This window comes from Dicentrarchus labrax, unplaced genomic scaffold, assembly GCF_905237075.1.
Source record: "Dicentrarchus labrax unplaced genomic scaffold, dlabrax2021, whole genome shotgun sequence".
Taxonomy (NCBI): domain Eukaryota; kingdom Metazoa; phylum Chordata; class Actinopteri; family Moronidae; genus Dicentrarchus; species Dicentrarchus labrax.
The window spans coordinates 11,112,493-11,127,210 of NW_026136719.1; the positions used below are offsets into that span (position 1 = coordinate 11,112,493).

The window sequence follows — 14,718 nt, forward strand, 5'->3', positions numbered from 1 at the left end:
TGTGCCAGGCTGGTTGTTGATTTGTCAGAGTTAGAAGTGTTTGCCGATTTTGAAACCCCATTGTTATCGATGGCTTCAGCACAGATCAATGGGCGGCAAATGTAAGTGGCCACACATGAAAGTGAATTATTCTCTTTGAGGTAACACACACAGCATGGGCAGCTAGCACTACTATCTGAGTGGCTCAGCATGTGGTGTGGCTGGTGTGTCACTCAGTGCCATTTAGCCCATCACTTGGCTCAGTGTGTGTGAGAGTTAGTGTGTCTGACTCTCTATCTGTCTGTCTGGTACATAGTGTGCATCCACACCTGTGGCTGGGACTGCTCCCCTTAATAAGACCTAATGAAGAACATTGATTCATCTCCATTTGATTCACACTTTTAGACCGGAACACATATACACGTACACAAACCCACGTAAGACACACCACCACTAGTTTTGAGACCAACACTTTTGACTCCCTCTAAGGAAGAAATGTGGATCTTGTCTAATGCTACTGTAGTGTTATCAGCTCTGCATATAATACTCTACTTAACCACATGGAGAGAAGTTTTAAGGCGGGACAAAGTGACGAGAGCTGTGTCAAAGCAAAAGGGATCTGGAGATTGTTGGTGAATGGGGCAGACACGCACGTTTTCCTAAGAAGCACGAGCAGGGAAGGCATCCCAAGATTCCCTGCATCCTGGTCCCAGCTCTGGGGTGGAGGAAGCTGTTTACTCTTTCTATCTCTCACTGCTGACGTCGGTGCACCGAACAATGTCATCCAATTTCCTGTTTTTCACTTTAGTGGAAAGCCACTTTCCCAGTGTGTATGGTGTAGTGTGTGTGTGTGTGTGTGTGTGTGTGTGTATGTGTGTGTGAGGCAGAGAAGCTGGTGGGCTGGAGGAGAGGAGAAGGAGGAGGAGGAGGAGATCTATAGGGCCGGATACACTGGGAGCAGGATATAGGGTCAGAGGCAACTCCGCTATGTAAATACATTAGGTGTATTGAATGAGAGTAGCAGGAGACTGCAGACTGTCCTGAATGCTGCTCAGGATGACTGTAGACACCTAGCAGCTCTCATGTGGCCAGATCGACCTGAACAAGGAGGAAAGATGTGATATCACATGACATTAGACAGTTTGAAGCTGTCGACCTGGTCACCTCACAGCGAGAGATTGACTTTTGAGGTTGTTTTATTAAATCTTGGCGCAAGCTTTTGATTTGGATTTCCAGGGTGTGTTTGGCCCCCTTAGAGGACCCACAGACTCCAGGTTCACTGTGACAATTGGTTTGTTGTAATTAGATCTAGGGATTTAGTTGATAACTGGATACGCCGGCTTGGTAGCAGCGCAGATAGTGCCATTATCGAACAGATCTGACTTTGATGTGACCAATCCACCTTTATATATACAGCTTCTTTGTCAATATCATCATAAGATTATGTGTGTCTGATATCTGCTAAATTTATTTAATCACTGGTGGCTACTGATTCAGTGTTTAGTAACACAGCATCCCAGGCATCCCTTACAGAAAAATGATTCCAATGCGCTCACAGATTGACATACATATTTAAAATTTTGGAAAAAGAGAGCACTTGTATCGACTCTGTACGCTGTACAGAACACGAACAGAGTTTGATGTTGCTTTTGTTTTTCTGTGACTTATGAAAAGTGCATCGACGAATAGTTAGTGAACTATTAGGGGACAACCCTACAAGCTACACATACATGTACACCCAGTTGCCAGTTTATTAGGTGCAGCCAAGTAAAAGATGGATTTTGCCATGTTTCTACAGTAGCCCAGAACAGACAAACCAAATGGTTTGATGTTTTCCATGACCTTTGCCGCCACTGCAGTTTCTCCGTCTTGGGGAGTGGTATTCAACCTGTTGTAATTTGTAACTTCACCGCTAGATGCCACTAAGTCCTTTTAACAGCACCACAAACTGCACCCTCCGAAATGACCATAAAGTTGAATCAACGTCATTCAGCTAGATGTCCTAATAAACTGGCAACTGAGTGTATTTACAGAATAGGGTGAGAGAAAAGGGGGAGGTCAGTAAGGGCCCACAGGAAATCTTTGTCTCAGGGGTCTGTGAGTGGTAATTTGGAACTGGACACTACTGCATTTTAGTTACTACAAATGCAGTAGGGTTATATCAATATATATCATGATATGGCAAATTATACAAAACCACATATGAAAATTAGAAGCAATAATCTGTGCTCCACTCTCCAATTACAGTAGACCAAACTGTCCATATGTGTAAAACAAAAACTTCAATTTCTAGAACAATAACATTACAAAATCATATCATCATGATACTGTATGATTACACTGAAAGTCAGTTAACTCTGTAATTGATTTATCACCCAGCTTGTAACTATGAGTAAAGACAAACTGCAAGGACCAGGATGCAATGCTTTCAACTCAGACCTCTATTGTAATCTGCACTCTGCCCTACTGCTCAACAAACTTGTTGTCTGATTAACAAGTGGCCCATGTGCAGAGAGAGAGAGAGAGAGAGAGAGAGAGAGAGAGCCCAGAGTGACTGGTACAACACAGCAGCATATAGCAAGCAGGCGGGACATGGATTACGTAGGCACACTCACCATGGCCGTACTCCTCGCCTGCCTGGCCTACATGCTCACTCACTTCCCCAGCTTTGTTTGCCTCTGGTTGAGTGCCAGCATGATGTTTGCGGGATGCAAATGCTTGGCTGAGTGATTCATTGCAGTATGTGCGTGTGTGTACTGTACAAGAGGAGTATGTTGCCCGAAGAGGCTGGCAGACTGGTTCAGCTCTGTGTGTGTGCATTTATGTGTGTGTGAGAGAGTGGCAGGCAGGCTATTCAAGTTACACAACCTCAGCTGCAGTTGCATTGGTTGTGTCAGTGTCAGTTAGAGAGGAAAGTCTCCCTGGATGGAGATGGAGCGCTGCATACTGCTCTTGATAGGCTCAGCTAGCTGGAGGCTCTGTGGTCCAAACTCAATACGTCAAAGACCCTGACCTCAACTGGTTCACCAACAAACAGCAGCACAGTGGAAACATGATTTTTTTATGTGTGGTATATTTTTTTTTGCGGCCACCATCTGTGACATTTACCCAGCAGTACTCTATGGAAGAGAGAATGTTTTGTTTGACCTCCACAGGAAAATGAATGGGTGGTTTGAATCTCTAATCAAAATTAATAAAGCTGAGCTGAGAGTTATTTGTTCTGACACACATGGTCAGAGTAATTGAAATCATATCTGACAACAGGAAAACTAGGTCTTGTTTGGTTAAACCCGCTTGGAAAAGCATGCATTTGTGGCATTTCCATATGTTAGTCCCCACTATATAGCCACACACACACACACACACACGCACACACACACACACATACGCAGAAACACACATTAACACACAGTAACACATGCATACTGTCTCTCCAGTGCACATGAGCTTATCATGCGACCAGGTCCTCGTGTCTGTGAAAGATCAGATGATCACAGAGCATCAGCTTGTATCCATCCTGATGCCATACTCCTTGTTTGTGGACAACTACAACAAACAGCCTAGTGTCATGATGACGTCAATTTGGCTACAACCGAGGGCTAATCAGCTTTTTCCCCCCCTTTGTTGTTTCATGGAGCTTTCAAAAGGCTTACAATTTAGCAAGAAGTGATTTACTGCTGCCCGGCGTGCTCTAAAATTCCTCTCTGTATTCCTCCTCACATGTGTAGATTGTTTACGGAGAAGAGGAATTCTAGAGGGATGGCGGTCCGCAAGGGGCTTGGTTGCTATGGTTACTAACCCCTGAGCTGGGTTCCATTTAGCAGGAAGGAAGCTAAATTATTTGCAGACAGAAAAGAGTAAGCTCATGTAGGGGAAGTGTAATGAGTTGAAAACCTGTCTGTGTGGAATCTGCCTTTTTTTTCACAACTCTATATAATTGAACTAGAAATCAGGAGATTAAATTACAAGCACGTATACAGATCCTTTACTTGAGTAAAAGCAATAATCCAACAATAAAAATATGAAAATCTGACTGACGTGAGAGTAGAGTACACAATTTACTGAAAGTATCAAAAGTAAGTAGTGTAGAATGACCCATTTCATGGTGTTATATATGGAGATGGTGTTTGCAACAGGTCAAAGTGCAGCTAATTTCAACTGTGTGTGTGTGTGTGTGTGTGTGTGTGTGTGTGTGTGTGTGTGTGTGTGTGTGTGTGTGTGTGTGTGTGTGTGTTACAATGTCACTAAAGTGAACATATGCAAGTATTATTAGCACAGTGTACATAAAGTAAAAGTACCAATGATGATGATCATGAAAATTGTGTTTGAATGTTATACTACGTTACAGTATTGATTTCTACGACTAATGCAATAGCTAATGTAAGAAGCATTTTACTGTTAGTTGTTTACTAGTAGTTGGTTGATGTGGAACCAATTTCAACTATTGTATTTTCATAGTTTAATATATAACAATATTTTGTAAGTTGATTATCATGTTTCGTAAGTGAAATCTTACTCTGTAGAGTAACAAGGAACTGAAGCGGTCAGATAAATGTAGTGGAGTACATTATTTCCCTCTGAAAAGTAGAAAAAGCAGAAAATGGAAGTACTCAAGTAAAGTAAGACCTTAGCTGTAAAACATAGTTAAATGCAATGGGTTTTAATATACTCAGTGTCTGTGATTGCTGTTGATGATTCTTTTTGTGCAGCATTACTCCACTCAGGTCATTCATTAGAGGTCTCTCTGGGGTTTAACTGACCATAATTATAAGCAACCTAAATATCAGTAAGCACTGTGTAAATTAACATACTGTAATCAATGGATATTTGTTAATTAATAACCCATATAAGATATGAAACATAGCATATTTCTTTTCCTTTTAACAATTCTTCATGATCTTTATTGATATTTTCTCAACTTTATAAAATGTTTAAGCTCAGTTTGTGGCAAAGGGTTACCACTTCAATAAGTGGTATAATAATCAAGTTTCTACATATTGGGTTTTAATAAGGTCAGAGGAAAAGAAAAGGAAAAAACTACATGGTGGAGTTTGCTATTACTGTTACTATTACACACACAGTTGGGTCTGTGGGATCCTAAACAATGACGGTGAAGTGGAGCCATTGTCAACAAAACACAAATATGAAATAAGTGAGAAAATATCACATTTATGAAATGATTTTTTTTTCTAACCCTTGTATTCTTCTTGTTATCTTTCAGACCACATTAACAGAGGTGCAATTTGGACCAATGAAGTTATTTAAAGACCCACTTCAGGTATCGTAAAACAATGCAAAACATCTGAGTGATCAATGCTTATGTGCTTGAAAGCATTAAGGCTTTCCACGGAACAACAGAAGTGTTCCAGTGAAATGTTTATGTCCGTATCATTTAGGGGCTTTTAGCTGAGCCGTGGTGCTAAACTTGGTGTGACTGTCAATATTTGGTAGCATTTTTCTAGGATTAGTATTTCAAAATGTCACCTACTTTTGTTTGCAGTTAGAACTAATCTTGAATTTCTCAAAGATACCACACCTCGCTAAGAGATTAAAGAAAGAAAAAAAAAGTCCCCATGCAAACATTCAAAGAAGAAGAAGAAAAAAAAAAAAAAACTGTTAATGGACGTATTGTGTGCAATGCAGCCTTGGGTTGTCAAGGCAACAAGCCCAAACATTTATGACCAAGAACATACCATAATGAACAATGCACGTTATGGAAGAACTGCACAGAGGATCCATGGACCAGTTTTGTCACTGCAAATAGGACATTCTCTGACGTTCAATGGTTCATTATACAGTTTGGTACTGTGCTTGTTCCTTTGGCATGTGTTGCTGCTGTTGTGTGACAACTCGGAGACTTCCTAAAGTCAGCTTTTTAGCCATTTTAAATGTATTTTGAGGGCACACAGAATTTGGTTTCATCTTGGTTTCAAGGGTGCATTGCAGAGCTGAACATTAATCATCAGCTATTTTGATAATCTATTAATTGTTTTATTAATTCATTTAAGCAGAATGCCAAACAACTCGCTTCTTCCAGCAGCCCGGATGTGTGGATTTTGATGGGCACTTTTTCATATTTCTTTTTTAAATTTCACTGACACAAAACAATCCATCATGAAAATAATTGTTAGGTGCAGCCCTAGCGCATAGCTCCTTCAAGTAAAATACAAGTTTTAATCAAAATTAAACCGAAACCGCAACTACTGCTATACTTAGTATAACAATGATGACTGTGAAGTCAGTGAGAGACAAAGAAAAGCAACACATTAGACGTCCTGTAATTTAATGCCATGTATAAGTGCACAGACGCGGTTTTATTGTCTGATGCGCTCCAGTGTGACCACAGTAGGAAAACGAGGTAGAGAGATATCCCCTTCCTGTTTTTGTCACTCACAGCTGATCCTGTCATGCCCTTCTCCTCTCTACTCCTCCTCTTTTCTCATGGCTCACAGGATTTGGCCGGGCCTTCTCTGTTTTCAACAATGATGTTTTCTAGACCAGACCACGCCAAAATGCTCGCTACCCCCTTCAAACTAGTTTTTTCCCCTCTTACTGTCTTTGTCTCTTTGCTACTTTTTCTGCCTTTTCCATCTTTTTTTTTTTTGGAGCATAAACAGTGTATGCTCACTTAAAAAAACACTCTAGCTTACTTTTTTGTGTGAGCTTACTTCCATTGCGACTGGGTTTGTTACTACTGAGTGAGGCCTATCTGTCTAGTAGAGAACAGGCATGTGAAAAGACCTTATCTCAGCCTATATTACCCCGTTCCTCCACCTCTGCGGGAATGTTGACTTTTCTACCAACATCCCAATGTGGAATTCTGATCTAATTCCCTGTGCGTACCGAACATAGCTGCAGGACTTAGTGGTGATGTATTTATGACCCCGACACTTATTGCTGCTTGTAGGGAAAATGTTCATATGTGGAATATGGTTTGCATTAGCAACACCCCTTTTCAGGCATAAGGGCTCTCTGCTTCAGGCCTGAAGCTGCGTTTTGGTGCTTAAATAAAGCCACACCGATCGTCAGAATGAATCAAGAGGACAACTGTCAAACAACCAACCCTCTATTCCCGCATTGTGTGGAGGACAGTAGCTCTAGTTTTCTCAACAAAGTCAGCTCTTTGTGACCTAACTCAATTTTACAGGTGTGATGCAAACTTAAAACTGCAGAACAAACTTTCCCTTCTTTACGTTCATTCTGCTCCCTGCCAACAGTTGGAGATGACGTCTGTTTGAGAGAGTGACTCATGAATCTGCCCTTAGTGCAGCACTGCTCTTGGAGGCGGGCCTAAATCTCTGGTCTAGTGTTTACGCAAGTAAGGGGTTATATGAAAGTATGCTGGCAGAGAGAGAGCATGCTCTCAATGGCTGGTTTGACGGTAGCAGCAGCACTTTCTGCCACAGCCTTGGCAGACCGGTGGGAGGGGCCGCAGCCAGTCAAGGCCACCTCGGCTAATTGTGTCATACATCATGGCGGACAATAAAATCTCTGACGCACCCAAGTACGAGCTGAGCCTGATCAATCAGGGCCTGTCCGATAGAGGCCTGAGGTCACAGTCAAGCCCGCACTGCAGGCTGATTAGGATGACAGGCGCAAATGAGCATGAATGCACCAATGATGACTTGACAACTCAGAGCTGTTGATACACTCGGGCATCAAAACCTCATGTAACAACTGTAATTTGTGCTTCTCTTGTCTTTTTTACTGAACTAATTCTATAGCGCAGGGTGGAGGCAGATCATTTTGATGAGTTATGTCAGTTTTCCTCATCAGATCACAGCTACTTATCAATTATCCCTGTTGCTCTCAAAAGTTTTACAATAAATACGATTTCTGGCCCCCTACCATTAGTGCAAATGCATCTTATAAAGCACTTCTTAATACCTTTACATGTAAGATTTTTTCTGATGATGCCTTTTTTCCACAGTGACCCCCCCACTCTCCATTATTTCCTTAAATAATATACTCCGATCAGCCATAGCATTATGACTACTGACAGGTGAAGTGAATAACACTGATTATCTGGTTATCATGACACCTGTCAGTGGGTGCGATATATTGGACAGCAAGTGAACATTTTGTCCTCACAGTTGATGTGTTAGCTGTGTGTTATTAAACTGCAGCTCTTGTGGGGTGTTCCCGGTCTGCAGTGGTCAGTACCTATCAAAAGTGGTCCAAGGAAGGAAAAGCGGTGAACCAGAGACAGGGTCATGGGTGGCCATGGCTCACTGATGCACTGATGGGGCGCGAAGGCTGGCCGTGTGGTCCAATCCAACAAACTGCTGAAAAAGTTAATGCTGGTTCTGATAGAAAGGTGTCAGGACACACCGTGCGTCACACTTTGTTGCGTAAAGATGCCCAGGTGGTCATAATGTTATGGCTGATGTATGTAACATATTATGTTACACTCCCTATGTATTATAGCTCTTTGCAAAGCTCTCTTAAACTCAAATTTTAGATAAAGTAATATATTTTTAGTAGAAGTAGTAGTGTGACATTGTAAGAGGTCACTTAAAAAATATAAATCTGTTGCATGTGTTTGCTTAGTCATCTCTCTTTTTTGCAGGTACTTTTAGTTTTTGCCAAAGAGGACAGTCAGAGTAATGGCTTCTGCTGGGCATGTGAGAAGGCCAACTTCAGGTGCAGCATGGCACGAACACCGGAGTCGGCTCTTGAATGCTTCTCGGAGAAGCATCATGACCTCGTCATCATTGACCACAGACATTCCAGACACTTTGACGCTGAAGCACTATGCCGGTAGGCCACTTCTCTCATCATCTATGTACTCATACTTTATGTTGAATTTCTAAAATGATGTAATGCAGTGTTTTTTTTTCCTGGTGTACCACCTCCAGCCTGGTCCAACGAACTCAAGCACCCCTTTATCGAAACCTGTCATTTTCCAAATGTGTACATTTGAACTGATTTTAGGCTGAATGCTATTTAAGACTATTAATTATATATACAAGTCAATATTGTTAACATTTATGCAATTCAACTGCCAGCTGTTACGTCAGTACGGTAAAGTTTTCATTCGTACTACCAATGTGGTCAAAGTTGAATGATTTCAATCATTATAATCCATCACTTTTACCTATTTCAACCATTTATCCACTACTTTTAACTCTTCACTATTCATCTGTTACTTTTAACTAATTATTTCAACTGTTAATCCATGACCTAGCTGTCTCATTTATCTATAAGTTTTAGCTTTGTTTCAACCATTTGTTAATTACTTTTGTTTAGATTTCCCTGCTTACTTGTTAAATAGTTTTCCCCCACTCTCAATCACAACATCTTATATTCAGGCGTTACGGTTGACTAGGTGGATTTAAAGAAAAAGAAATCTAAATATAATTAAAAATGTATTTAAATTAGTTGAGCTACAGTGGGGGTAAATGGCAAGCTCACTTTGGGCTCACTAGCCTCCATCACATGCTACCTAGTGGAGTTATGTCTATGAGAAATGAGTGGTGCCTGCCCATACCACCCTCTATCTTTAGCCTCTGCCCAAACTGAAAACACATTTACAAACATTCATTTGCCCTGCCCAGTGTGTATGTTAACCCTATTCATTTTGGCCAATCCATATGTTCAGTGTACACGCACAGGCTCCGATGGGGAACTAAAGGGCCTTTATGACCACTGGCTGGGGAAAACCACAGGCGGATGAGTGGCCCTGTACACTGCATTCTTTCAGAGGCCTAGGCCTGCTCACAGAGCTCCACCACTGGGCTCTGCCTGCCTGGGAGAATCGGAGCGTGAAAAACTGAAAAATACATTGGTTTGATGCCATGGGCTTTTCCACCAGCCTGCTCACTGGCTAAAAGGCTCCCTCTGTTTACATTCAGGTCAATTAGAGCGGTCAACTCTTCAGAAAACACTGTGATAGTCGCCGTTGTGAAAAGGTACGTACAACTCGCTGCCCCCCTCTCCTGTTCTGCCCTTTCTTGTCCTTCTACTCACTTTCTTTTTAAGTAGCTAGTAATTAGGAGTATTGTCAGTATTAAAATGCCTGACTCAGTGGAGGTCTGTATGCCTGCAGCCTGTCATATGGAGCAAGCCTCTGATGTTCTCTAAACAAGCATTTGTCATAGCGATTTGCATGCTAACATGTGTTCTCTTTTTAAGGCCAGACAGAGAGGAAGCCTCTGTGATGCCCCTGATCAATGCCGGCTTTAATAGGGTGAGCAATACTGTCTGTGAATGTGTCTATGTGACTTCTGCTGCCTGTATTTGTATTATTCTTTAGACGTTTTTTTTTATATCCCTACTGTCAACACTCACTGTAAGGCAGGAATACAGATTGTAAATCCTCTTTGTTTGCTCAGGAGACATGTGCATCGAGTTCCTTATACCTGAATCATTGTTACTCATGAAATTAACAGCACTATAACATAATATGATGGATACATTGTTATGAAAATGAGATTTTAGTTGTCTTTGATTGATCCGTGTTGCTTGGCGTTGCCCTCTTGACCCTCAGAGATATGTGGAGAATGCCAATATGATGGCTTGCTATAATGAGCTGCTACAGTTGGAGCATGGAGAGGTGCGGGCGCAGTTCAAACTGAGGTGAGTCGTGTATTACACAGTGTTTTAGTTATATTTTAGATTAGTTACATAGTACCTCTATTCAAAGCTGTTGCAAGGCATCAGAAGGATTATCCACTTTGTACAATTCTGGGTTGTGTATAAGCTGTATATAGATGCAGGACTCTCTACACAGTCTGCTTGTTGCGCATGTTAACAATGTTTCTGTTATTGTTTTCTCTCTACCTGTACAAGGGCTGGAAATGCTATTTTCACAGCTCTAGAACAAAGCCAAGAGGCCATAGAGATCACTTCTGAAGATCAAGTAATTCAGGTGGGTCCTCTAATCAAGTTAAATACTTCTAGTTGCTTTATTGTGATGAACGGTGAATCTCTCTCTCTCCCTCTCTCCCTCTCTCCCTCTCTGTCCTCCCCCTCCTACTCTCTCTCCTGTTTTAGTGCCTGTTCATGTCTTGTGATCCAAGATCTCAGTAGCGATAGTTGCGGTCTCTGTCCCTCTGAATGGCCCCTTTTGTTAACATCAAAGCACTGTAGCCTGTGTTATCACGTTATGTTTTCACATAAAATATATGTTTTTGAGCTCCATGAAATAAGCAACAAATGTGTCCACTTTTCTAAAAAACCCATTGTTTTGGTTGGCAAGGTTCATGTTGTAAGAGGTCATCATCTTCACTGTGTCTGAACTCACTGTGGATTTTACAAACAGTAGATGACCATCTCAGATCAAGCCTTAACACTGCTGTTACTTCTCTACAGTACGTGAACCCTGCCTACGAGTCCATTATGGGCTACCAAAAAGGCGAGCTAATAGGGAAGGAAATAATAGAAGTGCCTAAAAGTGAGAAGAATAAGCCTGATCTCCTTGAAACAATAAATTCCTGCATACGGAAAGGAAAGGTAATATGAATGCATTAAACCGTCTCATTTTGTCACACTATACTATACACTTCAGGTCAATCACACTTTTCTGTGTTATTTACTTAATCATGAACTCAATCTCATCAGGTAATAAATGATTGAAATGAAATTACATTCTTAAATACATTGTTTTGACATGTTATATAGTTGTCTTTGTAGACCATTGCATCACAATTAGATCACTCTAAGTGAAATCTGCTCCTGCCTTTGTGTCTGTGCATGCATGCGTGCACGTGCATCCATGTGTGCTGTAAGTCCGCACCACTGGCTATCCAGCAGCTCTGTTTCATGTGCATAAGAACAGCAGTTGATGGCTGGGCTGTAATCTTACTACACAGAGAGCGAAGGTCAGTCCCAGACAGGCTAACAGCAGGAAAGGTCTTTTTAAGCTGCCACAGCAGCCTGTAGGTGGGGGGAACATGAAACAAGCGGTCCGGACTCCAGGAGCGCTCCCCCTACCCATTAAAGCAACTTGCTGCTCTCTGAAATACTCTGACCCCCCATCCCACGTCACCACCTAACCTGCACCACAAACACTGCAATGCTACACCTAATCCACACACACCACTTTTAGGACATTTTCAAATCTTATGTGTGGTCAATTTCTGAGATGAATGAATGGTTCCTAAATGTGTTCTGTATGTTTAATTTCCTCTCTCTCGGTTCTGGCTTGTTATGTTCCAGGAGTGGCAGGGGATTTATTATGCCAAAAAGAAGAATGGAGACAGCATTCAGCAAAATGTGAAGATCACACCTGTAATTGGACAGGGAGGGTGAGTGACAATATGTTGAGGCCTGGCACATTCAGTCTTGCTAAATGTAATTTCCAGTAACCAGATAATTATACTGGATGATGTATGAATGAATAATGATTGTATCCCTTTTATATCCCTTTATTTTTCCTGGTGTACTAATTGGCTTTTGTCATTCACAGAAAAATCAGACACTATGTGTCTATCAACTGGCCTTTAAATGATAATAATAAGGTGAGATATGTTTCCAGTTTTGCTGATTAAATGAATGAAATTTGTTTTTTCTGGCCTGCATGTACCAATGTATTTTTTTCCTCTGTCCATGCAGAGTGATAAAACCAGTGAACGTGTGCAGGCAGAGTCTCAGACTGGTAAGGTCCATACTGAAATTCTCTCTACTCCATAAAAATGCTTACTGTAGGTGCAAGGCTGCCTGGTCTTAACTTCTGTATTACAATAACATGATTTTATTATGCTAAACCACTGAAAAGACTGTGGAGTCTTGCAGATTTGAGAAGTTAAGGTTCAAGTTGTCAGCATTAGTGATGGAAGTTCTCTCCATGACAGTGTCTCTGTGTGATCTGTCACAAGGTTTGAGGATCTGAGGGCCAGAATTGTGTTTGTCATTAGGAAGAACAACATTCAGTTCCAGTGTTACACAGATGACATTTTACGTGATAGTTTGCAAACAATATAAATAGTTTTTGTCAGATGATTAAAAACAATAAATTGGAGAATGGATCACATTTGGGAATCTGAGCTTTGTTAACTCAAGAACTTTGGAAATATGTCAGGAAATGTATTGCACCATGCCAGAAAATCATTGTTTTCTTTAATCATGACCCACATTTTAAACAGTAGAACAGTAGGTGTCCAATCCTGCTTTATCTAGCTTAGAAATATCTCAAAAAGAAATGAAGTCTGTCTTTTGTTGACCTTGAAAAAGTTATCCACGCTTTTATTCCCTCTAAACTGGACTATTGTTCCTTGCTGTATTGTGGAATCGACCGCAAAGCCAATTCACAGCTGCAAGTGATTTCAAAATGCAGCAGCTACGCTCCTGACAGGCAAACAAAACAGGGATCATATCTCTCCTGTGTTTGCGTCATTTCACCAGCTCACTGAAAAGAACTGACTTTGAAAAATTTGTATGGTCTTACAGCACAGTATATTTCCAAGTAACTCTTATAAAACACCCCTACGTCCCCTGGGTCGTCTTGATTAGGGCCTCCAAAGGGTTACCATGTTTCTAATGTTACAACACAACCAAAAGTCGGTCTTTTGCCATTTTGAAAAATGTATAAAAGTTTTCTTTTTCTTCTCTCTGGCCTTTCGACATGTTTTTCATTGGTTTTGTTTAATCTACATAGATGTGTTGTTTGTGTATTGTTAGTGTCTTAAATGTGTCCTAGATGTTAAAATTACATTTAAAGCACATTTAGAGATCGCAAACAAAATTAAATTTCCATGTTTCTGTCATTTTAGACTGAAATATACATTATGTAAATGGAAGAACTGTCTGCCTTCTTAGGCGAAAAAAACAAACAAAGAAAGGTTTCCTGCCCACTTCTGTCTCACTTTATACTGTGTCCCCACAAAATCCTGGTTACAGTAAAATCCCTTTCAATGACAGAATTAGTTGTTTTGGTCTAAGATATACGTGATCCAAAGTCTAAATTAAATCAGAAACTTGAAACAAAGTAGCACATTTATGGAGGACAAGTTAATTAACCCAAGACAATTGTCTTCTCACAAACTTTGAACCATAAGTCTGGCAAATTCTATATTTTTCTTGTTGACAAATTCCATGAGAAGGCAAAATCCAAAAATTAGTGTATCCCGCCCACAAGTACTGTGTAGCCAAAATCTCATGTATCTTATTCCTCTATAGACCACTGATGTTAAAAAAAACTATTGAAAACACATCAGTTAATCACACTTTTGCACGGTGTGACATGTCCTGTCATTACCATGAACACACACACTGTAGTTTATTTTGCTGTAAAAAAACTCAACAGCTGAAAATAGTCCCCAACAAATGCACTATTTAGTCCTGTGTACACATGATTTGCTAGAAACTACAGTGCATGGCTTACTTCTAATTACTTGCCATTTAAAAAAATAAAACAATTTATTTTTAACCTGTTTTTAAAGATTGACAGATTTAGGAGCTAATAGGCCTGAGGCTGAGTGTTGTATATAAGTCAAGAAGTATCAAGAGATAGACTAACACAATACTGGTTTTTCTATCTTTTTATGGGAGTTGTTGACAATAAGCCTTATTCTCCATGAAATAAATTGAATATAATATCTACTATTTTTTGTGGTAACTTGACAATTCCAATGTAATTCCAAGTACTGGAGTATTTCCAAGGAGCTTCTCTGATGTACAAAAGGTTTAATAGCAAAAATAATTATTAGAATTTAACTTTGTTGGGTCTTGCACATTTTCCCCAATTTAAAAAAAAAAATTAAATTGAAACCTCAAGCCAAACCTGTGAGACTCACATCC

The 14,718-nt window shown here is 40.5% G+C and overlaps 1 protein-coding gene across 1 annotated transcript in view; it reads left to right on the forward strand.

Moving 5' to 3' along the window:
* pde8a (phosphodiesterase 8A) overlaps positions 1–14,718 on the forward strand; it is a 44,357-nt gene that overhangs the window by 17,019 nt on the left and 12,620 nt on the right. The window contains exons 2-11 of the mRNA XM_051379332.1: positions 5,201–5,257; positions 8,549–8,739; positions 9,834–9,890; positions 10,114–10,168; positions 10,469–10,557; positions 10,771–10,849; positions 11,293–11,433; positions 12,139–12,227; positions 12,389–12,440; positions 12,535–12,577. Of these exons, the coding sequence (XP_051235292.1) occupies positions 5,201–5,257; positions 8,549–8,739; positions 9,834–9,890; positions 10,114–10,168; positions 10,469–10,557; positions 10,771–10,849; positions 11,293–11,433; positions 12,139–12,227; positions 12,389–12,440; positions 12,535–12,577 (853 nt within the window). The remainder of the gene's footprint in view (positions 1–5,200; positions 5,258–8,548; positions 8,740–9,833; positions 9,891–10,113; positions 10,169–10,468; positions 10,558–10,770; positions 10,850–11,292; positions 11,434–12,138; positions 12,228–12,388; positions 12,441–12,534; positions 12,578–14,718) is intronic.